The 26,247-nt window shown below is 31.8% G+C and overlaps 1 protein-coding gene and 1 long non-coding RNA gene across 3 annotated transcripts; both read right to left on the bottom strand.

Annotated features, from left to right (window-relative positions):
* Nucleotides 1-4,801: 4,801 nt before the first annotated feature.
* On the bottom strand, nt 4,802-14,747 carry si:dkeyp-86b9.5. Of its 2 annotated transcripts, none has more exons than XR_117680.7 (3): nt 14,581-14,747; nt 11,187-11,374; nt 4,802-5,211 (listed from the first exon to the last, which is right to left on the bottom strand). It is a non-coding gene; the product is annotated as a si:dkeyp-86b9.5 (long non-coding RNA). The 2 variants fall into 2 exon arrangements; XR_117679.7 differs by lacking the exon at nt 4,802-5,211 and adding an exon at nt 10,845-11,062.
* Nucleotides 14,748-17,845: 3,098 nt separating this feature from the next.
* Nucleotides 17,846-25,798, bottom strand: vamp8 (vesicle-associated membrane protein 8 (endobrevin)). The gene is given in 3 exon segments (NM_199759.1): nt 17,846-19,393; nt 21,378-21,542; nt 25,689-25,798. Coding segments are annotated over 3 exon segments (375 nt in total). The 5' UTR covers nt 25,716-25,798; the 3' UTR covers nt 17,846-19,210.
* Nucleotides 25,799-26,247: the final 449 nt, after the last annotated feature.

Raw genomic sequence — 26,247 nt, 5'->3', positions numbered from 1 at the left:
ATCGCACCAACATGTCTTTTTACCAAATCCAACAGCAGGTGGCACTGTCTGAGAAAACGATAGGTCTGGAAGTGCAGGTCTGAGCGTGGTCTCAGGGCATAGATATATAGATGTCGCCAAACCCTATTGTTGTCTATTAGAAGGAATGCGTCAATAGAGCTGCCATATTGAAACAGAGTAGCGCTCCTTTGAAATGAATGCTTGCCCAAGGTACAGTGGAGGACTGTGGCCATCCAAAGCCAAAGATATACACATATGCACATATATCTATGATCGGGAGTTTTCCTGGATGTTAGTTTGTAATTTTTCTTTCTAATTACGAAAATTATAATTTTACATCACTTTTGTACATTGATGGATCAGTGATTGCACTGGCGTTCCTGACAAAAAGCTTGTTTGTGTGTACAGAAATGTACTATCCACCCTGCCTGAAACACACCTTCTCTCCTGCTTTCACTTCTCATACTGACGGAGGGAGCGATTCGTTTGTGAATGAATCTCCGTTATGAACGACTGGTTCACTAGCCGACTATAAGTTTCTGGCAGCGCAGCATCTCATTGTCATATTTCTTATTCATTGTTTGCTTATTTTATTCAACAGAACTAGCTGAAGCCTAGTGTTTAGTGGGAGTTGGTGCTACTTTGCCTTATGGTGATTGCAGTAAGATTACTTTAGCACAAAAAGATCATAAAAATTTTTTAAAAAACTAAAAAAAAAAACTCAATCTTACCTATGATATCTTCTGCCTTGTGCTTAGTTTTCTTTGTTTGCTCGTTACTACACCTAACCTAACCCTAACCCTAACGGTTAACGCTAACCCTTTTGCTTGGTTGTATACTAGATCAATACTTAGACTTTTAAAAATACAATTGTAACACATTGAGCCACTAAGCCTTTTTCAACATTTCAATATTTCAAACACTTCAAATATAGTCTGCGAAAAAATTCACCCCTCTCATGAAGGGTAATCATAGCTATATGCACCAAAGCCATCTTTTGTACCAGGGTGTAAACATGTTTTTATTTTATCAACTGTAAAAATGGCCAACTTAATGAAATTTGTTCTTGGCATGAAAATAAAGGGGGGGAAAAAAATGGCCAATTTACCATTGCAGTCAGAAATCACCTGTACTTCCTGGAGCCAGCCCCCCAAGGTGAGTCGATGAATTGCAGTTTTAGTTACTTCCAAATATTGGCTTCCTGAGGGAGAGTGGGAAGATGCTGCTTGGTAAAAAGTGGCATTGGCAGGTTGCCAAAATTTAAGGGGTTTTGAAATGCTAATTTTATATACAACTTATTAATTTATTGCAATGCATGGCACAAACCGCGCGAGACCACTCGCAAGAGGAGGTGAAGGCACCACAAAGCAGTTAAACTACAGCTGTTTATCAGGACACTTATCGATCATATTTATATATCAATTGAGAGCAAGAACAAACATAAAAGCGTTGTCTGATTGACAAGTAGCGAAAGGGGATTTATTTATAACCAATTTCGATAATAAGACATACTCTAATAGGTAGTGTAATAATCTACACAACATTAAGTGCAATGTGTGGGTGAGAGGGGGGCAGTGTATTGATGTGATCTGGTGTTGTGATCTGGTGCCGTAAATTGTGCCGAGAAATTTTGATGTGATCGGATTTTTTTTTTTTAAATCAAAGGCCATAATTGATTAAAACGTAAGATAATCATTGTTTTGATGGCCAAAGCAAAGACAAGAAGTGAAACGCATTTTAAAATGCACTAGGTTTACAAATAAAATAATAATATTAACTGTAGTGTAGCCTAAAAGTAGGCTTTTTGGTGGTGTTTAAACAGACATTTGGGCTACATGAAAGACATAAAACTGTTGTTGCTGTTTTTAACTAAACCACACATTAAACAATTTACTTAATCTCATCGGTACTGTATTTAGAGTCAATCTTTATTCATTTATTTATTTATTTATATCTTCTGTAAAGGGAAGAGTTCCATTCATGAAACTCACCTCAGTCACTCTCATTAGTGTCATAACTCACATTACTGAGGTAAATTATTAAATATATGTGTTATAATGAAGTTTAAACGCAGGCCTGTAGCCAGCCTGGTGATGGGGGTAGTGGGGTTCTGGAACTTTTTGCTTAAATACTGAATTTAACGTTAAGTGACATTTAAAGCACCATTTTTAGCTGAATTAGCTTGTTGGATGGTCACCACACTTTTTGATGTACCAAATATATTTAGTAAATATTTAGAATAAAGAAATATGACATTTATTTTTAAAATACAAATTTATTACATCATATATGATTAGAAAAAAAAATACATTCAAAACTGTAGCCTATTGTAATTTATTAGACAAATAACACTGGCCAGCACATTCGACTTTCCTCAGTCAGAATTTGACCCTTTAAATAATAAAAAATTAAACATAATAATAATAATTTAGAGCTTCACAATTTTCCTAGCCTTTCTTTAAAAAAAATAAAAGATGACTTTGCTTATGTCAGATGTTTTCTTGTACAGCTGGATGTTGGACTCTTAAAAAATAATTGCTTGCATTTTCCACCACTGGTTAACTCTTAAAGCCTTTTTTGATGGGTTACTTTTTACTATTTATGATAGCATAGCATTCAAAATAGGACAAATGAGCTCATGAATGGGACAAATTCTGCACATTTGTTAGTGAGGGTGGGTCTACCGAACCACCCAAACCTGACCTGGCTACGGGTCTGAAATGTGAAATAAATACACTATTAATAGTAGTTTATTTTTAATGTTGCTTTTTTATATATGAGCAATTCCATGCAAATTAGCTAGTTAATATTTCTAGTACCTTGTTAAATGTATGCCACAAATAAGAACTAAAACAGCTCTGAAGCAGGGTTTTTACTGATATCCAAATGTTAAATTTAAGACCTTTTTAAAACCATGAAGTATTAAATTTAAGACCTATATCACAATAACAAAAACAAAGAGAAAATGCAAAAATCACAAAATTAGTGGCAAAATAAATGTATTCAAATTGAACAGTACTGAAGACAGGTTAGATGCATCATTGAACTACAGGAAAAAAACAAACAAACATCTTAAGGCTGACTTATACTTTTGCTTGGTGCCGCATCCCGCAGCTTCGCTGACTGCGCTCACCTCGGACGAGGCTCTTTAAAATGACAGAGGCAGTTAAAAGTCAAGACGGATAAACAGAGAAGTAGGAAGTTTCCAGAACTGTCATATCATTAATATCGCACAAGATTTTTTAACTAATTATTTATATTATTTTAATAAATTATTTTATTGATTAGAAAGATTTTTATAACCATTCAAGATTTTTGTAAATAAAACTTTGATGCATCACTTGCTTTTGTTCATATCTCGGGCAGTTCTACCTATTAAAGATAAACATTAATGGTTGCTCCACAATAATATTTTTTATTGTGGAAAGAATAAAAACAAAAACAAAAAAAGTACTTACTAAAAATACTGACTTTTTATTTTATTTTGTCCTCTCTACAGTTCACACATTACTGGCTGGTTAGTTTCTGTCCTCTACTGATATGCTAAAATGCAATAATGGTTCAACATTCCTTACGATTATCATCAATAAAGCCTAGAAAAACAGGGCATTAGTATATTGTATATTTTTTCCAGTTATCAGAGAAATAATTTGTTCCTCAATAATAGTTTTGTAACTATTACATTTTTAAAACCTATAAATGGTGGAAAAACATGTTTTGTAATTGTGTACCTGGGTCATTTTTGCCATGACCTCTTTTTGTTTTAACAAACATATCCCTCAGGTTTTTCCAAACTTTAACAAAAACTTTCCACCTTTCCCACTGCTTTTGCAATCACTAGCTAATAATTATTGTTGATCTAGTTTTTAGATCATAAAGGTGTATGTACAGTCGTACCTGTTTCAGACAAAATCTTTTCAAAGTGATTCATATTCAACTGAAATTAAGTGTGGCACCACGCACAGTTTGCTCAAGTTTAAAAAATTTAGTGCGCTCCGCTAGCTGAAATAATTAAATATTTAAGACCTAGAACAACAAATTTAAGACTTTTTAAGGCCTAAAATTTTTATTTTTTTAATTTTAGACTTAAGACCTCGCGGACACTCTGATAGAGAATGATCTTAAAGTGGTGCTCTCAAAAACTAAACAAGAATAGACTTGTGCTGCAAACGATGTGCCAACCAGTCTCATTAGGTGAGGTTCATATTAAATAGAATAAATTACTATAAAAAACTGTATAGATTACACTTTGTGTTATGAATTTGATCATTTTTATAGGCATATTGGTGTGTGTGTGTGTGAGCACCCTTGTATTTAACATTTATGTTTCTAACCACCTCTGAAAAATAGTGGGGGTCGTGAGTCATTGGCATTATTTTAGTGGCGATGGGCTGAAAAAATTGGGAACCCCTGAGCTAGTGTGCTCCATAGAGTGACAATTTACATTTATAAGATTTAAAACCGATAGAAACATTTAACGCTAGCAGTTTGTTACCGAAATCCACTGAAATTGCTTAACGACTTTTTTTCACATCAACTTATACTGGTTTCTCATCAAATCTTGACCAATCACATATTCTCTAGCATTACATGTCCCACCCCCTTTTAAATCACCTCACATTTGATGCACTTGAGCAGAAAATCATTCACAAAGCGCAAGATGACTACTTAAAATGTTTTTTACGTTTACATATGTGGGACAGTGATATGGTTTTGCCTAATTATTTGAAATGTAACCTGCATCTTCAAAAGTGTGTGATGGAAACTGTATAATGTTATAAAACAGAAAAGACATTATAAATAAGACATTTCTCATTTTTTATTTTAATCAATATAAAACTCTGATAAATGTTTCAAACTATGCGAAAACGAAGAAGCAGTATGCCAGACCCAACAATGCTGAAGGCCACTGAAAAACACCGTTGTGCCACACAGCGCCATGCTTTTTACAATTCTAAATATAGGTTTCTATCAGGGTACACACATCGGCGCACCAAGTCAACTGCGCCCAGCCACGACTCAGGACACAGTTCATATTTCTGCCGCGCCACAGAGCGCCATCTGATTAGTTTCCTCTTAAATACCATGCGAATGTGCGCGTCTGGTGTTTGATACTATCAACTGTCATGTGCACGCCGTGTAGCGGTGCTGAGCGGTTCATCCGCTGTGTGCCAACCTTAAGGCTGCAGGCGCCTCTGATCTGTGGGATATCTGTAAAAAGGCAAACAGAGCTAATGTTATAGAAGTAGTGTTGCCTAAATGGCTATTATATGTCTAATAAAATTAAAACCAAAATACAACTCATTGCATTTCTCGTTTAATAAAAACATACGCAAACGAAATAATCAAAAGGTGGCTCGTTTGTAATTAGTTTTAATATTAATAAAAAACATACTTAGACTATTTAAGCTTAACGGCTATACGCTGCTAATAGGCCATTAATAAATATTATTTTACTTTGTACTGGATTATAATGTATATTTTAAAATAAAAACTAAATATAGCATGTCTCACTGTCATTTAAAACAAGTAATTCATATCAGAACTGTGGATCTGCAGTGTGTAAACTGTAAACAGGGGCTGTTGGTCAATAGCATACAGCACATAATTGAACTAATATCTCAGAGGGAGATTATGTTAGCCTAATTTGAGAGATTAAAAAAATAAGACACTTTAAAATTGGAACACCTGCCGCTCGGTACATTGGTAGCGCCTTTAAGCAGCATGTATCAATCAACTGCTGCTGGTGAGCAAGAGTGCGTGTACGTGCACGTGCGCAAAACAGATATAGATATAACCAAAAGCAAGTTCATTTTGTAAATATTTCCTTAACGATACTTATAGAAAATTCATTTAATTTTCCCCTTCGAATAGAATTTTTAGTTGCACCATCAAGAAATCTGAGCACTCTAGAGCCCTGCAATACTTTGTAATAAAAAAACCATTAGCTTACACATACACACACACCATATATTTCTCCAAACTTGTGCGTGATAGATAATATTGCAGATGTCTGATATTAATTTCCTTTATCCTACAGTGATTTCAAAACAAGATAAAGATATTTACCTTCATGAAAAACACACACTACAGAAATTATGGTCATAATTAATACAGATTTTACACCATATATTTGTCAAAAAGTGCATGTGAGCATGGGCGTAAATCCCGGGGGGGACATGTCCCCTCCCATTCGAGGGTATATATATATATATATATATATATATATATATATATATATATATATATATATATATATATACCTAAAATAATTTACTAAGTAGAAAGAAAACCGCATTCATCATTTAAAAAGCATTTAGAAACAGTTGAGTTCCCCCTCCCCTTCATCAGAGTGATTCAGTCCACTGCGTGATTTCCCCAGCTCTTCTCACCTACTCGCACACAAGCACACGTCAGGTGTGCAGCTGCAGGTTTGGCTGAGTAAATGTTGAATTTCAGAAAGTAAGTAGGGGATTTTATCCAACTTAAATGAAACAATTCTCTTCAATTTAGTTAATAAAGACTCGTTAATAATTTTTTTTTGCAGCAAAAATGCTGTTTACCGACGTAATTGTCCACGAATCTGCTGTATTAGCAGTAAAAAGGACTCATCTAGTTAGCGTTAACGTTAGCTTGTTGCAACCTATGGTTGCAACGCCAAAGCCGTTTCCCATGCATTGTTTTATTTGTGACGACTTAGCATAATGTTAACTTAACATTAACGAACACAATTAGCATATTGTTTAGCTGTGTATTTGCTAAATGAGCACTGTGCTACGTACAGTCTAACCCCACTGTATTTTGTATAATCAGTTTCTATTCTGTTCTTAAGTGAAAATTAATTTGAAATAAAAAATGTACTTGTTTTTATTGTTGTGATTATTTTTATAATAGTTTTACATTCTTTATGTAAAGCACATTGTTTATAAAATGTGGTACAGTATAAATAAACTTGCCTGGCAGTGTCATGCATTGGATAACATGACAGAGAAAATGGACGTAAGATCATTTTTCAGTGCAGCTAAACGCCAAGTACAAAAAGTTCACATATTAAGCAATTTGGCTTTAAGAATGAGTGCTTATGAAAATAGTAATGTCACAATATCAATCACAGACAAAGGAGAAATAAATGATTGGGGAACAGGCAGAGCAGGGTCAGTCAGATGTACAGTGTCAGGTAAGGGTGTTGTGCATTATTGAAGGGATAATGACAATTCTTATGGGGGGGTGAAATTTTTTTTTTTAATGTTTTTGGAGTTGTGGCTGTTTAGCAGATTAACTTCACAGGCTCACCTATTTACAATATGATCGGTCAATTTAACAAGTGTAATGTAAACTACTTATTATGAGTATGGAAAATGTATTTTCCTGCATTTATTCTGCTTCAGGAGTCAGTCTGTTGACTGTAAACAACACAACAAACAATGCAATAAATAGTTTCGATGAAAAATTTGCTTTATCTTTAAACCTAATAAAACGTTTAAAAAAATAATCATAATGACGTAGTCTGCATGCTATAATAATAATGAAATCAATAAACTATTTTAAACTGCGGGGACATATCTTTATTTGTACAATTCGGCTGTATTATTTGTCCCCCTCAAAAAAATGCTCGAAAGAAATTTTATATTGATTGTCCCCCCCTACTGTTAAATCAGATTTACGCCCATACATGTGAGTGATAGTTAATATTATTACTGATGTCTGATATTTGTTGACGCTACAGTGATTTCACAACAAGATGTTAGCATATTTGCATTCATGAAAAACATTACAGAAATGATGGTCACATATTAATTAAATTTTTTACACAATATATTTCTCAAAAAGTGCTTGTGGGTGATAAGGGATATTATGACTGTCTGATATTAACTTGTTGATCCTACAATGACTGGACAAGACATTACGATATCTGTGTTTTACCATGAAAAATATGATTAGAATTATCAATATAAATTTATTTACAAAATATATTTATGAAAAGCTACTTATGAGTGATAGACAATATTATTACTGATGTCTGATATTAATCTGTTGACGCTACAATGGTTGGACTTAAAGAAATTAAGACATCTACACGCAAAATGAAAAACACACTACAGAAATTATGCACACAAATATTAATATAAATTATGTTACAAAATATATTTATGAAAATGTACTTGTGAGTGATAGATAATATAATTATTTATGTCTGATGTCAATTTATTGATCCTACAATAATTGTAAAACAAGATATTAAGATACCATAAAAGCATTTACCATAAAAAACAAACTGTATGAAAATATGCTTAGAATTATCAATATAAATTTATTTACAAAACATATTTATGAAAGCTACTTGTGAGTGATAGATAATATTATTGCTGGTGGCTGGATTTTATTTCTTTATCCTACATTTATTTCACTAAAAAATATTAAGATATTTACATTCATGAAAAACACACTACAGAAATTATGCTCACAAATATTAATTCATATCTAACATATTTATTAAACGGTGCTTGTGAGTGATAGACAATAGTATTACTGATGTCTGATGTTCATTTGCTGACCCTATAATGATTGTGAAACAAGATATTAAGATGTTTACATTAACCATGAAAAACACACTACAGAAATTGTGCATAAAGGTCCTTTTGAGTGATAGATAATATTATTACTGATGTCTGATTTTAATTTGTTTTTCCTACACTAGGACATTAGGAAATTAAGATTTTTACATTTACGTTGAAAAACACACACTACAGAAATTATGCACATAAATATGAATATAAATTAATGTAAACCATATATTTCTCAAAATGTACTTGTGAGTGATGATATATATATATATATATATATATATATATATATATATATATATATATATATAACAAGATAAATTTAGGTTCATTAAAAATACACACTGCAGAAATTATGCACAGACATATTAATATAAATTAATATACATAATATATTTATAAAAAATTACTTGTGAGTGATAGATAATATTATTGCTGGTGGCTGGATTTAATTTGTTGATCCTACAATGATTTCACAAGATATTAAGATATCTGTGTTGACCATGAAAAAACATATGCTGTGAAAAATATACTTATGATTATCAATTTAAATGTATTTACAAGAAAAAAAAAAAAAAAAAAAAAAAAAAATATATATATATATATATATATATATATATATATATATATATATATATATATATATATATATATATATATATATATATATATGAAAAGCTACTTGTGAGTGATAGATAATATTATTGCTGATGTCTGATAATAATTTGTTGACGCTACCATTAAAGTGTAACAAGATATTAAGATGTTTACATTCATGAAAAACCCACACTACAGCGATTATGGTCATAAATATTAATTACAATTTTTACATCATATATTTCTTAAAACTTACTTGAGTGATAATTGATATTATTACTGATTTCTGATATTAATTTGTTGATCCTACAATGAATTCACAACAAGATATTACGATATCTGTGTTGACAAAACATGCTGTGGAAAATATGCTAATAATTATCAATATAAATTTAATTACAAGATATATTTATGAAAAGCTACTTGTGAGTGATAGACAATATAATTGCTGATGTCTAATATTAATTTGTTAATCCTACAATGATTGTGAAACAAAATATTAAGATATCTACCTTTACCATGAAAAATATATACTGTAGAAACATTCTTATAAACATTAATATACATTTGTTTACAACATATACATGTATAAGGCTACTTGTGAGTGATAGGGGATATTATGAATAATTTGTTGATGCTAAAGTGATTGGGCAACAAGATATTAAGATATTTAAATTCACTGTGATGAAAAGCACACTACAGAAATTATGCTTATAAATATAAATTCATTTACAACATGTAGTTATAAAAATTTACCTGTGAGTGATAGATAATATAATTATTGATGTCTGATTTTAATTTCTTAATCCTACAATGATTTTGAAACAAGATATTAATATATATTTACATTCCAAAAAAAAAAAAAAAAAAAAACACTATAGAAAATATGCTTTAAAAGTTTACCATAATAATTGTTGTGAACAATAGTAAAATAATTGATGTGAGTACAACATAAAATGAAGACTGTGGTTTTATGATTTCAATGGTGGTGGTGATGGTGGTATTGATTTTCAAGCATTACTTTATTTTTTGTTGTACTTATTTAAATTCTTTTAAGAATATTATATAATTTTTGTTGCCTTTATGTTAGCCTTAAGTCAAAGTCATTAATGTCTTTTATTTTTTTTAAATAAAAATATTTTATTGTCAGCATATTCTTTCCAGCATTTGTCTACATGTTTTAGTGTACTCATTTCTTTTACTAATAATATCTCTTTTAATATTATTTTGTATTTTTTTTAAGTTTGCTTACAACCACTGCATGCATTTAATATTTTTATTTAAAAATATAAAATTATGTTCTTTATACATCGTATTTTAACCAAATTTCCTCACATCAATCTATATGTTGTGGTGTACTCACATCAATTGTTTTACTGATAATTTTTATTTCAATATTTTTCTCGTTTTGTTTAAGTTTGCCTATAATCAACCTTCAATACATTTACAGGTGTAAAACAGTACTGTAAAATATATTAGTTTAACCAAAATTATTAAACTATATAAATTATATAAAATTACAAAATTATTTTACTAATATGCACAACAATTATGATGAACTTTTAAAGCATATTTTCTAGTTTTTTTTTCCGTTTAAATGTAAAATTTATTAATATTTTGTTTCAAAATCATTATAGGAGTTTCAAATTAAAATCGGCCATCAGCAATAATAATGTTCATCAATACTGCCAATTTCAAGGCAAGTTTATTTAAAAAGCACATTTCATACTCAATGATAATTATAGAATAGAATAAATGCATTACATCTCCTATTTGATCACATTATCATGTAATTTCATTGATACCAAACACAAATCACAAAAGGTCAGCTGGTCTTCTGATTGCAGATCTATATTGACACATGGGACATGAAACATACATTGGCAAGAATCTCACTGAATCTGTAAGGAAAGTACAACTTATTACATTACTATGTTATATGTAGCAATTACGTATAAAAATATTGTGCAAAAAAAAAAAAAATATATATATATATTTAAAAGTGAACAATAGTATTGTGAATACCCAAATGAATAGATTCTCATTTTGGACTCTTTTCTCCCACGTGAGCAGCACTCATTCCTTGACACTGTTATGTCGTCTTGAAATTATTTCTTTATTCACATGTACTTTAGCAGAGTAACATTTTAAAGGAGGGACCCAGTGGTGAAGTTCACAAGTCTCAATCTGGCCATCTTTTGCTTGCGTACAATCTGTAAATAATGAGGAAAGAAGAAGAGTAAGAAAAAAAAAACACATTTAATTATTCATATTACACATGAACATGTATACTTGTGTAAAGTGTATACATCAATCATAACACAATAATCAGTATATAAAATTACTATTCTATACTAATGTATTATTCTAAATTACTAATTCTATATGTTGATAAATTTTGTTTTTAAATTGTTATAATATAATGTATACATAAACATGTCTGTGATGTATTGTTTGCAGATGATTTTATTAAGATTAAGTAGTATAGGCTTACTATGGACAGTGAACGTTAGCAGCTTGATTTTACAAACTGATAGTTTGTAGGCGGTCCCTCAAAAAAGCGATGACATCACCTTCATAGAGGTGAAGGTGTTTTTATACTCCTTTAAAACGCCGAGTTTGACAAAAAAAAGTGTGGTGGACATTTGGCTCATAATTGACTACAACGGTAAATATTTGAATTTGGATTCTTTACTTGCAGATTAACAAACTTATTGAACGCAGAGGTCAGAATGTGCTAATATAAAACCAACTACTTTACCTCTATTTGGGAAACAATCATCCACACACACAATGATCAATTTAGTTTATTCAATTCATCCTATAGCGCACGTGTTTGGACTGTGGGGGAACCGGAGCACTCTGGAGGAAACCCACACCAACACGGGGAGAACATGAAAACTCCACATAGAATTGCATATAAACAGCCATACTGTGCATGCCTACCTATTAATTTACCATTTCTAAAGATTCTCGCTTTGAGTGTTTACGCAGAAAGAACAACCACAATTCTTTGAAAGATGTTTTGAATCTTAACTGTGGAAAAAAAAAATCCAAAAACTGCAACAGTATTTAAGCAAACAAGTTGAATCTGACGTACAACAAAAAATGAAACCTAACAAATCTAATACAAATGAGAAAAAGCTAAATAAAATATATAAAGCTATGAAAGGCACGACAAATAAAATATATAAAAACTGAAGTATATCAATAAATGAAGACTTAAAAATTGAGCATTAATAAATATGACAAAACCAAAAAGAAAATAGTAAAGATCACCTAAAAAAACACCACTTATCAAAAATGCACGAGTATATGGTGTCATGGCTTTACAATCAAAAAACCCTGTTATAATGGAAGTCAATAGGGCAAAAACACCGACATACTGAGAGGGTAGCCCAGAATATATTGTTGAGTTTCTAAAATATTCCAAAGCATTTTCCTCAAATATGTGTCAAAATAAGCTGTCACTAAAAAAACATTGCATTTGCTGTGAAACAGAAGAATTTGTGGCCAAAAAATCCTATAAACCACTAAAGAGTGGATGAAAACATCCTCAACAGCACAAAGTTTAAGCCTATATTCTACTACATAAGCCTTCAGACCATAAGCTATTTATGCTACACAGTTCCACAGTTACTAACTCCACAGTTACTAACAACAGCCTGGAAAAATCAGGAGGAATCTGGAAAAATTCATCAAGGTGACCGGCAACATCATATCAATTGGGAAAAAGTTTGTTTTAATTTTGCACATTCAGACTTTCTGCTTGCAAAATACAAATAGTGAAATCACATTATCAGTCAATAACTAAGTGCAACATGGTTTATAGTCAATTAAAAATAGTGCTGTTTTGAAGTAACACAGGCGTATTCAGACCGAATATTCAATGTAGCGGTAAGCAATGGCAAAGTCCCATTTTAAGACTAACTACCACTACTCTCAAACCACTCCTCTATCATTAAAAGCCAGATAAACATGCTTGCGTGACCATTCTCTGGGTGAATACCCATTGTACAATCTAAATTGTGATTGATGTCTTTTAGACCAGTAGTTTTTTAGAAAACAGGGGAAAAGTACCACCTTATGGAAAAGATGATACGGTTCCATACAGGGCGAATGGCATTAATTCAATGGCAAAAATGGTCATTGCTTGAAGTCCTATTAAAAACTCATGTCAGAATATACTATTACGGTTTAACTTGAAGTTAATGTTAAATGTTCATATATTTTATGGAATGTAATGAAAGAACCTTACAATCATTTAAGCTTTAGAGCATGCTCATTTTATTACAGCGTGACCATTTAAAAATATTAAAACATTAAATTAATGCACGTTAACGCTAACTTAACTGATCTTTTATGAATATGAACATCATCAATGCACAAAGACGACGGCCAAATAGGGTTTGCAGTCTCTCTCAGGACATCCCAATTTCAAAGCATTTATTCAACAAAAGATCCTTTAATAAACAATTAGCGATATGATATTCATCAAAATGACACTGTAGTACTGTGTCATGCATAAATTAAATTCAAATGCACACACATATATATATATATATATATATATATATATATATATATATAAATATATAAATATATATATATACACACACAAACACACACATCTATATATATATATCTATATCTATCTATATCTATATCTATATATATATATATATATATATATATATATATATATATATATATATATATATATATATAAATAAATGTCTCCTCTCCTAAGCGACACTGTTCATTTTCAAGCGCGTTAAGGTGGACGTACCAAACTTACAGATTTTTTTCAGATTTGGTAGGAGTCTCTACTGTGACCAGGAATAAGAGTGAGACACATAGATCACACACACATTTAATATATATATATATATATATATATATATATATATATATATATATATATATATATATATATATATATATATATATAACGTAAAAGGTAAATCTTTACGGAACATACTTAGTTACGTTAGTCATAATTGAATAAATACGCGAATATAAAACCTCAATTCAACATCTCATCCTGCACAACAAACTGAAGCCTACTCTCATAAAAACCACCACAAACACTAACAAACAAACACTGAATCTAGTGTATTAAAAACGCGGCACATCCACATTTAACTTTACAAATAAATAAATGTTTAATTCAACAATCACTCCACCATCACTGACGACGATAAAAACGACTGAGTGTATCAAACAAGCTCTTTAAAACAAAGTAAGCTCTAGTATAACAGCTTTTCGTTTAGGCTAACGTTAAACATTAAGCACAATTCAATTCAAATGCAAAGCTATAATTTTTTCACAAACAAAACTTTGCTCAATTCAAACCGGGCTGCAGGTTAGCATCACCGCTAACTTACGTTGATTAATAACACAAACGAATATAACATACCTTTTTAAAGCTGCTTTACAGATGGGTTTCATCCTGGTGTGATTTTGTGGATGTGAATTCAGGCCAAAAGGCTTTTTGGCGGTAAATGGCGTGAATCCCATCGAGTGTTTGGACAGTTTGTTTGTTTGACATTACTGACGAAAAGTTTAAGAAACTAGCGATCTGGCAAACTGGGGAAATGGCTGACGTGCGTATTTATACCAGAATCCACAGCCTGTCCCGCCCATGCGCGCTGACGTCACTACACCCGCCCTCCAAATTGACGACGTCACCTTGTAGGCTAATCGGCTGCTAGCATAAAACTGGTTCCCTCGATCGCCATACGCTTTTTGAAGATTGCAAATAATAAGCCTGGTGTTCAAACACAGTTCATTACACTCACACGTTTTGCCCAGCCGGATAATCCTAACATGAAAATACAACTTTTAGCACTTTTGGAAATGCAAACACAAACACAAAAAAGCTAACATACTACTCTGATACTACTACGGACTACAGAGCCTTCGGGGCGCTCGCATGTGACGTCAATTCCACCTGCTAACGACAACTTTTTAAGCTTATTTTTAGAAATATGGTCCATGACAAATATTTACTCTCTCGTTTTATTATATTATAATCCAAGCTATATATTATAAACAAATATATACGCAAAAAATATATATAGACCTACGTGCCTTTTGGATAGTTTTTTTTTTTTACGTGGGATGTACATTTTGTTTTGCTTGTTGTAAAAGTTTTGAAATACGCTTAGAATGCTCATTCTAAGCTCTTTGCTATGTATAAATGTGCATACATAATATTTTCATCAGACATATGATGAAGAAGAAAAAAACGACGAAAAATCATTTGATCACGTTAGAATGACAGGTAATGTATGTATTTTTACACATTTATTCTCACGTTTGCATTACTGAGAGCAGGGGAAAAGACAGGCTGCACTGGTAGGCAGTATCTTCATAATATCTTTGGTCACACTTTACAATAAGGTTTATTAGTTATGTTAATTAATGCATTTACTAACATGAACAAACAATGAACAATACATTTACTACTGTATTTGTTCATTTTAGTAAACGTTAGTTAATGAAAATACAGTAGTTCATTGTTAGTTCATGTTAACTCATGGTGCATTAACTAATGTTAAAAAGCATGAACTTGGATGTTAATAATGCATGAGTAAATGTTAAATTATGATTAATAAATGCTGTACATGTGTTGTTCATGATTAGTTCAAGTTAAATGCATTAACTAATGAACCTTATTGTAAAGTGCTACCATATCTTTAGATAAAATAAATGATCAACAAATGAATCTGTTTTGACAGTCTTTACAGGTGAAGGGAATATCTACACACAATTCTCAATTAAAAAAGTACTACAAACTATGAAATACTATTGATGAAAATATTTAAATAACAGACAAATGCAAATGCCCAACACTAGCGGGCTGCGCTCCAGACCAGTTCAGCTTGATGACGTATAATGTCTCCGACACCGCCTGTAGTCCCATTCATAGATATATACATATATACACATATACAAGTATATATCTATGAGTCCCATTTAGCATCTTGATAGCAACCGTCTTTTTAAAGAAGCGTAACCGATAAAAAAAAAAAAAACAAAAAAAAAAAAACAAGAGTGTGCTGTAACTGATGTGTTTTGTCGTAGAATAAAACGTGAACGTATCCTAAGTTTGTGTTAGCCACGGACCTTAGACGATTGAACTGAATTCCCATTAAAAAAGCCCGTTGACTTTGGGACGAGGGAACCGGAACTGCTAAAATGCTAACTCGCTTCCGTTTTTTTGCATACAAATTGACGTCATAGTTCCTACACTCTACTATTTTTTTCCAAACAGTTTCAGTTAATAGATGCACATTTCAGTGGGGGTGCATCACCTACATTTTACAACAGGGGTGCGTGTCTCAGCACAACCCTCGGTTTTATTGTGGTTATCTACTTCTGTATCGGTTGGTTGCTGTATAGTTAAAACTTATGACAGTTAAAGTAATTATGCAAATTAATTAAATGTAAATAAATTAAAATTAAGCAAAATATGACTGTTATGGTGTCGTGCTTAGCAGTTGAAGTGTTGCAAATCACATTGAATCAAAAGATTCACTAAATAACCCAAGATCTTGCTCAATTTATTGCTGAGGACCAATGTGCTGGCCGGTGATGCTGAGCTCTCTTCATTGTCAGATTGGCTGGTTTTAATCTGCTCTGGGTGGGTTCTCTGTAATCAAGACCGTCCAGTGTCAGCATGCGTTCATTCAGGACATCTCCTAATGAAGCCATTCATTTCAGATTAAATGTCCTACTTTTTTCAGAAGAGTTGCAAAGGGGCTGATCATTTCCGGTACATTTCTTCAAACTTTCCAATAAGTTTACACGGGAAGTTAATTTGTGAAATTGTAGAAATTTTCCAATTTGGAAGATTATATTAGAAAATGTACATAAATTGTATCAAATAGAAATGTAAGTAATAATTCTTTAATTCTTTTCAACTCATTGCCTCTATTAACAAACCATCGGTATCTGCCTTTTTTAAATTATTGATATATAGTATATTATTGATTTATAATATACACCGATAAATGCTGATATACCAATACATACCATTATATACTGATTTACTGATACACCATAATGCGATAATGTTCACCTTTTGTAAAGCTGCTTTGAAACGAAACTTATTGTGAAAAGCGCTATACAAATAAGTATGAATTGAATTGAATGCCAAATTCAGTTTTTACTCAGAATGTCAGACTGCTTTTCCGTATCAACTGTTTGAACTAGTTGAACTGAACATAGTTCAAAATCTAGTGGCAGGCGTAAACTGCAGGTGGAGCAGGAAAAACAAAATCACATCACATCAAAAACAAAACAAAACCACTTGCTTAGACATGTGTACTCGCTCTTTTTTTTAAGAAAGTTTAATAAAATGTAAATTTAATTATATATTTAGTCGAATCAAATTTCTAACTAATTATTATTTATTATTTTCTTTTCTAACTATATTTAGTTTGAATCAAACTTTTCTAGTAACGTCAACTTACACCAATCATATTGACTAAAAATATAAGTTAAAGTTTATCACGTTGAGTTAAACAATAAACGAACAGAAGCACGATGATAATGAATGATAACTTTTCAAATGAGAGGGTGAACAAAAGCATGCCATACTTCTTTTGCGTTTATTTTGAGTTTACACATTTCCCATATGCTACAGGTGGTGAATGCAAAGAACATTCAAATTCAGGTTTTTATTAAAGGTTTTTATTAATTTATTCTTGTATTTAATGACAATTTGCTGTAGATAAAATCACTTTTTATTATTTGATGTAATCATTTGTGTATAATATTAAGAAGAATAATACATACAAATGTTTAAAACCCTCATATGTTTTTAAATACCCTATGATGTTAATGGATGCTACGAAACATACAGCATAATAAGACTCAGGTTTACAAACATTTGAACAGTCAAGTCATTCTGACTACATACAGACATTGCCTTGACCTCTACAAAACAAAGTGCATGGAGCTAACAGCAGACTGATCTACAGTGAGATCAGACATCAATTCAGAGAAGTGATTTTCAATGCATAAATCCAGATATGTAAAAACCGCAAACTTAAATTACAGTACAGACTCTTAAACATTTCTGTTTCTGTCTGAGAAAAAAGTATGCGTCTTAAAACGCCACTGTGGAACACATTTTTTTTTTGATGCAGTATGAAATTTCCATTACAGTACTGACTGCATGTGTTTACAGTGCAAGTGTTAAACTTTGTCACATTCATTCAATGCAGAGATTTCAGATTAGGAAGAACGACATAAATAAAATACCCATTTCCTCTCTAAATGACCTTGTTCAGGTGCTCTTTTTTTCCATAAAAATATTTTATCAATTCTGTATAGGAAGAAAATTGTTCTGTTTTAAAGCTTTGGACATTGGTGATTTCAGAAACTTAATTTAAGACCTGGAACTATCTCACAATTTTATAATTTCCTCAACAAAACGGTGTGTTTTCTATAAAGCTACATTCTAAGAACAAAGTTTTATTTGACCTTTCACATGTATAACTAACATAAATGTTGACAAAACAGCTACCCATCGAATACAAAATAAAGACAATCTTAAGATCTAAAACTAATCCATAATTACAAGTAACAACTTACGTAATATATTATAACAGTCTTAAATATACTTCATAATTCATTCAGCAGTACGTCCCCCATTACCTTCTCTAATTCAATAAGGTTACCTTCAGTGTGAAATATATTGTAACTTCAGACAGTTGTGGCATTTCATCAGGCTTTAGAAGCCCATAAAGACAGCTGAAGTGATGTTTTTGTTTTACAGGAGGTGAAAAGTATGTCAAGAAGACAGTGTTGTGTCTTTAAACTACTTCCACTTCAAGGTTTCAAGGCTGTCATTATAAAAGCTCCTCATTATAAGATGACATGATAGCATGATATATGAAGGTATAGGAGTAAAATGTGCAAATAAAGGAAGTGTGTGTTATACGTGTTGGTGTGTGGACACTGCTCACCCTCTCTCTCTATATATATCGATATGTATATGTGACTGTGTTTGTGTAATTGATCTTTTGCTCCTAATCCTATGGTGGCGTTACGGTTGGAGGTTTTGGAGCACTTCCACTGACTGGAATCACACCAGTTGCAAGGAATATGATAATCAGTAAAATGACCAGAACTATCACAACAATCAGCACAATCAGCTTCACGTTTTTCCACCAGAAAGCACGAGCGACCTTCTGGGAGGTTTGCTTGAAGTTCTGGGCCTAAGTAGCAGAAAAAAGGGGAAAAGGTTGATTGGTAAGTACATGAGATGAAGTTGGTAATAAAAAGACAGTAAAGACATGCACTGGGTTACACCTTATTTTAAGGTACAATTCTGGCTATTAATAAACCAATGATCTATACATTTTTGGCTCAATAAACTCCTACTTTTCTGATTATTAATAGTTAAGCTCAGGTATTAGGTAGGATTAGGGATGTTCAATATGATCATGCAGAGTATGTACTTAATAAGTACTAATGACCAGCCGATATCTTAATGAGAGGGAGGTAATAAACCTGAGTTTAATAGTGAGAAAATTTATTTAAATGTCCTGTGAAGTGCTTTGAAATATGCATTTTCATTGACGTAAATAAAACTGTTGATCCATTTAGGCGAATTGACAAACTAAGTTTTACATGTTCATATTAGTTTCATATCTTCTAAAAGCTAATTTTGTCACGGTTTTGAAGCACACTAGATTATAAATATCATAAAAACTAACAATACTGATACTAATGTCTAAAAAACTTTTATTGTAATTTCATAGGACCTTAAAACTAAAGTTGCACAAATTCCGGTCAAAAATATTGGTATTTATAAGTCTTTGTCTAGGGCTGCTCTGATCAGGATTTTTGCAGCCGATACCGAGTAACAATTTCTTGTCATGAGGATCGGCCGATACCAAGAACCGATTCTGATGCTTCAAGCTTTATAATGCATACTAAGTATGACACTAAGTATTTTCACTAAGTATGACACTTATGTGGAGATCTCTCCTTACATAAGACAATAAAAGCAAGGAGGTTGCATATAATCCCTTTAACATGTCTCTTATAGCCATTTAGTGTGGACATGTCATGATCAGAAGCAGCTTTACAGAAAATAATAGATAAAACAGATAAAAAAAATGGTAAGAAAAATTGCTAACTATGCAATTTGTATTAACTGCAAATGATGGTAGAAGAATTCAACATGAAAAAGTTTCACCCTTACTCTGCCTAAACTCTTAAACAAACACTTGGGATCGGTTTATGAGATTGGCCGATTTCATGACTCGATTGGTACTCGATAATCTGGCCAATACTGATCTCTGGCCAATCGATCGGAACATCCCTGCTTTTGTCTTGTGTAAGAAACGCATTCTTGGGAAACCAAAAAAGTAGCCTTTATAATGTTCCTAAAAATTCATATGACCCTGATCTATTCCTGATTTATGACAATTTGATTTTAACTGAAACCAATAAGATCAAGGAGATCTGTTACTCTTTTGATTGCTAACGCCTGGAATTACTGAGTATTTGAGCAGCAAGAGTTTCAGAATCATTACACTGACAAAAGCGCACAGTCGAAATGTTTGTTTTTTCTTTTCTCCTGTGATTTTTAAAATAAATTATTGAGTGCAGACCTTCTTTGGTACCTGTCACCCTGAAGACTGGAGCAATGACTGCTGAAATTTTCAGTTTTAACATCAAAAGAATAAAAAAAAATACATTCTAAATTAATAAGTTACTAAAAACTGTTATTTTAAATTGTCAGTAGCTACGTTTCCAACCACCTATTTTTATGCGCATTTTAGATATGTGCATAAAAAACGGTTGTTGGAAACGCCAAGATGCGCATAAATTTTGAAAATGCGCATAAAAAAAAAACATATGCACATAACTGAGTAAGATAAACCTTTTATTCTATAAGAAAATATGTGCATAAATTATGATAAAAACACTTTTACTGAACTATTAGAAAATAAAATGACTCTAGCTCAATATCTCAAATAATAACTCTAGCTCACTATTTCAAAACCACTCAAAATGCAGACAGTAAAATGTTATGTAGCCTTGGAGAGCATAAGAGACTTCTTTCAAAAACAATTAACAAATCCAACTGACCTTAGACTCGACAGTGAGTGTACATACTAACAACATTGTGCCAGGCTTACGGCTGTAATACGTGATAAGGATCAAAGAGGTTTTGTATTAAAAACCCACCCCGGCCTCCAGGTCTTCAGATTTTCCCATTAGATCATCCAGTCTTTCTCCACGGGCCAGAATTCGATCAACATTCTGGGTCATAATATCCTTGACCCCGTCCACTTGAGACTGCAGAGCTTTGACTCGATCTGCATCCTGTGAAGATTCTCCTTCTCTATGCTCCTGCACACAAAACAAAAGCAAATTAAAATGGTGGGCATAAATATGAAAATAACCCACTGTTGTGTTATACAATACATCTAAAGAGACAGAATGTCATAATGAGTTTGAAAAGAGGTCAGGAACGTTTGCAAAATGTTGAGTAAAAGCCTGTCTAATGTATGTGCAATAAATAAATTGAATACATTGAAAATGAAAACTATTAATCTACTTATAAAACTGAAATGAATGCAAGCAGCATTTTAGGAATTTTAATTCCATAAGTCAAATTTTATTGTGTACATGTAATTTAATAAGCCGGTAACCACAATTTAATTCAAAAACAGAAGAAAAAACAAACAAACTGTTTAATCAAGGTATCACAGGTATTGCAAATTTCCTATTCAAATGTAACATTTATAACTGTTATGGCGCCAATAAATTAATCATTGTAAATATACACTGATAATTATTATTTATTATTACAGTTTTATCCTAAAGTCTTGATTGTTAAATGTAAAATTTATTTTGATTTAATATTATTATTATTATTATTCCTACATTTGTTATTTACATTTTTTATTTATAATTTTTTATATTATTATTATTATTATATTATTTACTACGACTATTTACTGTTTTTTTTAATATATATATATATATATATATATATATATATATATATATATATATATATATATATATATTTTTTTTTTTTTTTTTTTTTCAAAACAGTTCAGAACAAAAACAAACAAAAAACATTTTCAAAGGAACATGGAAACAAAAAAGACATAAAATACAAGTGTCAACGGTCACTGAATACAATCTTATTTACATTCGTATTTATGGTTGATAAAATGTTGCTATATAAAATTTTGTCAAGGGTTACTTGAGATCAACAGGCCCTTGATATATATAAATAAAAATCACCACAATAAAATAAAATAAAAATAATTTCTTTTCAACAATTTACCACAGTATGCAGAAACTTTATAGATTAATTGTCTCAAGGAAAGTGTCAGTACTTCCATATCATACACCTCATACCATTCACCTACAGATGGAGGATGTTCCTTGAGACATTTTTTTTGTAATGGCCTTTTTGCTAGATTTTAGAAGTGTATTAAGAAGATATCCCTCATTTTTTAGTATTTTTGAAGAGTAAACTCCCAGGTAGATAGTTTTAAAATTACAATCAATATTCAATCCTATTATAGCATTTATCTCTTTATTTAATTTTGCCAATAGGTGTGTATAATATTACAATACCAAAATATGTGGACATAATCAGCCAATATATTTTCACATTTTCTACAGCATTCACCTTTTTTATCTCTAGTTTGAAAGGGTTCTTTATAACACCTAAAATAAAATGTTTCATGTTTACATTTTTCCAAATAAATTCTCTCCATGAATCTGAATTACCTGTGATCATCTGTGTTTCAAAATAGTTAACCATTCCTTATTTGTTACAAGCATGTTCTTTTTAAAGTAAAGTTTATGAATGCTTTGGCAATACATTTCTTACAATTGTCATGCAAATAACACAATTATTGAATTTAATTGATTTGAATTGACAGAGAGAGAGAGAGAGAGAGAGAGAAAAAGAAAACTGCGTTATGCCAGAAGGCCAAATTATTTAGAAAAGAAAAAAGTACAGAAAACAGATTGTTAGTGCTAGAAGTAGATCAACCTCTATAGACAGTATTAGAACAAATAAAAGTGTATTTGAAGAAGAAAGTCAGAGCTAGGAAGTTTTATTTAAAAAGGATAAGATAGACATTTTTCCCAGAGATGGGTTGTGGCTGGAAGGGCATCCACTGTGTAAAAATGTGCTGGATAAGTTGGCGGTTCATTCCGCTGTGGCGACCCCAGATTAATAAAGGGACTAAGCTGACAAGAAAATTAATAAATGAAAGAAGATAGACATTAGATTAGAAAGTGTACGAAGGTCAACGGTATTACATAGAGTGCATTTTTAAGTACAAACATTAATGTTCAACATTGTCCATTATTGGTCAAGAGATATCGGAGCTTAGTACTACATTGGTTTACTAGAGAATTATATCAACTACTTTACAAATGTATTTATTTTTAATATACTGTATAATCTTAAATGTGCAGCACACAATTTGAATTTGGTTTAATAATTAATTTGATAATAATTTATTTGATCATTTGGTTTTTAGATGTTGAGCATGGAAAGATCCAATATATCCAACATGATGTGTACAGTATGTGTGCAACACTGCGATATATTTACACATGTAAAAGGCATGCAATAACATCAACATTCTTCTTCAAAAGTATTTACTGCTTTACTTAAAGTATTGTAAATTTGAAGTATTTTAGAGAAATGAAAAGTATTTTATGACATTGCATTAATAGGATTGGATGAATGCCAATTTTAACATTCTGAAATATAATTCAAATACAACAAACTGAATTTGTGTGACTCAATTGCATTTGACAGAATATTTAATCCAAATAAAAACAACTCCAAGACATCATACAGTATAATTCGCCTGTAGTGTAGATGTGGCACCTTATGTGTGATACTCGCAAAACCAAACAAGAAAGCCTAACCACATTCACACATTAAAGCACCAATAAAATACTGCTACACTTAAACATAGAACAAGTCTCATGGAAGCAATCTTTAGCCGTTAATTGTGCAATTTGTGTCTTAAGAGTAAACTCTCTGTGCTTTTTACACGTTCAGCCATTTTAAACACATTTAAGCTCTCCTGTTCGGCAGATACCTCATAAACAAAAGGAGTTACCAGGAAACCAAAAGCATTGTTGCGTCACTACCTGTCCTGCCCTTCTATTATACTCAATGGCTCTCTCTTTGTGTGTGTGTGTGTGTTGGTGTCACAAGACCTACAGGATGGCAGAAAGCTATTAGGTAACATCTGATACTGGCAGTTCGAGGTACCAATATTGTGGCAAAATAGTGTGATGTGTGCGATCCACTTTATAATGTGACAGAAACAACATGATAATTAAAAAGAATATAATTTGGTATTATGTGAACCGCAAGTATGTTTTGTTGAAACTGTTTTTTTTAATTAAAACTTAAATGTATCAAAGATATATAATGGGATAAACAATCATCTTCAATGAAAAGTTCACCCAAAAAAGAACATTTACTCACTATTTAGTCACCCTCAATTAGTTCCAAACCTTTGAGTGTCTTCTGTTGAAAGAAAGCCAAAAACATGTAACCACTGAATTCAATAGAAGGAAAAACAAATACTATGCAAGTCAATGGTTACAGGTTTCCAGCTTTTTTCAAAATACATATCTGTGTGTTTTATGTAAGAAAGAAAAATCAAACAGGTTTGCAACAAGGGTAAGTAATTTTCCATTTCTTAAACTTGAGTTTCTTTAATATTTGTATTAAACAACGACATGCTTGCTTCCTTCAAGGACCAGCATTCAAATGACAAATTGAATATATTATTTATTTAAAACACTACAGACAAACTTTATCTTAACCACAATGCCACATACATCGAAGTAACGTTAGTCTCTACACTGTGAGTGGAACTTGTGAAATGATTTTAAAACCAAGTGTTGACAGTTGACCAACCTGATCTGAAGCAAACGAGCAGGAGGACCTAACACTTCTGGTTCAGTTTAACAGTCAAAGAGATGTGTTATGTTATCAGCACATTTGCAAGCTGAAGTTATTGTGAATATATTTCTAAACTGAGGGCCCATTCAGTAAGAGTGGAGCTCAACAGTATCATGCAAACCGGTTATGCTTCGAAGCTCAAGGTAAATTCAATCCATCTGAGTAAACAAATCAGTACAAGAAAATTCCAATATAAACGGTACTAATCTCAAGTATAAATGTGTTATTTAAACATTACATTTGTATAAGATAACCAAGCAAATTATCTACATTTGCTGACAACAGGAACGTAGAAACTTAAGTAAAACTTGAAAAACAAGCTTCGCCCTGTTTGGAGTGCGTCAAACTAACACCAACCGGTGAAAAACAAGACACGCACACACACTGACTTGTTCTAATGTTTGCACCACTAAAAGTAACATTCGCACAGATATCAAGAGAAATTAAGTTCGCACAGTTTTGTTAACTATAAACTTAAAAACGATGCAACAAAAAGCACCTGCTGACTGTTGTTAAAATTAGTGACTTACCGTACTGTTTGGATCAGTTACACCCATAGTTTCACCAGCTTCTTTTTATTTACTCCACAATATAAAAAATACACGTTATCCTTTAGAATTAAAATGTTTGCAACTGTTTTCTAGTGTAACCGATAGATGTACGCCGTGTCAACACTTCCTGGTCTCTAATTCACTCTTCCTCCAGCAGCGAATGACTTGGCTTTGGCCCACCTCTGATGCGACACTTCCCATAGCATCCTCAAGATGGCGCCGGGTTCATCTCACAAACACACCTGTAAGGTGAGTGCAAATACTATAATCATGCCATCTAGACGTCTTCCCGGCAGGTATGAGAAGCGTCTTGTAAAACCGGATTAGAGTGAGTTTTCTAAAAGTACTGATGTGTGATTAAACTCAGTGGTATTTATAGAAGTTTATAATTTCAAGCATGATGAAAACTGCTTAAAAACAAAGTTAAAATAGTTCAATTCCTATGCATGAAACACAATACGTCTTCAACAACTCCACCTAAACGCCTTTGGCATTGCATGCATTTAAAGCATTATTCTATTTAAAAAAAAATCATACT

The sequence above is a fragment of the Danio rerio genome, chromosome 5 (assembly GCF_049306965.1).
Source record: "Danio rerio strain Tuebingen ecotype United States chromosome 5, GRCz12tu, whole genome shotgun sequence".
Classification (NCBI taxonomy): Eukaryota; Metazoa; Chordata; class Actinopteri; order Cypriniformes; family Danionidae; genus Danio; species Danio rerio.
This window is presented reverse-complemented; position numbering and strand designations above follow the sequence as displayed.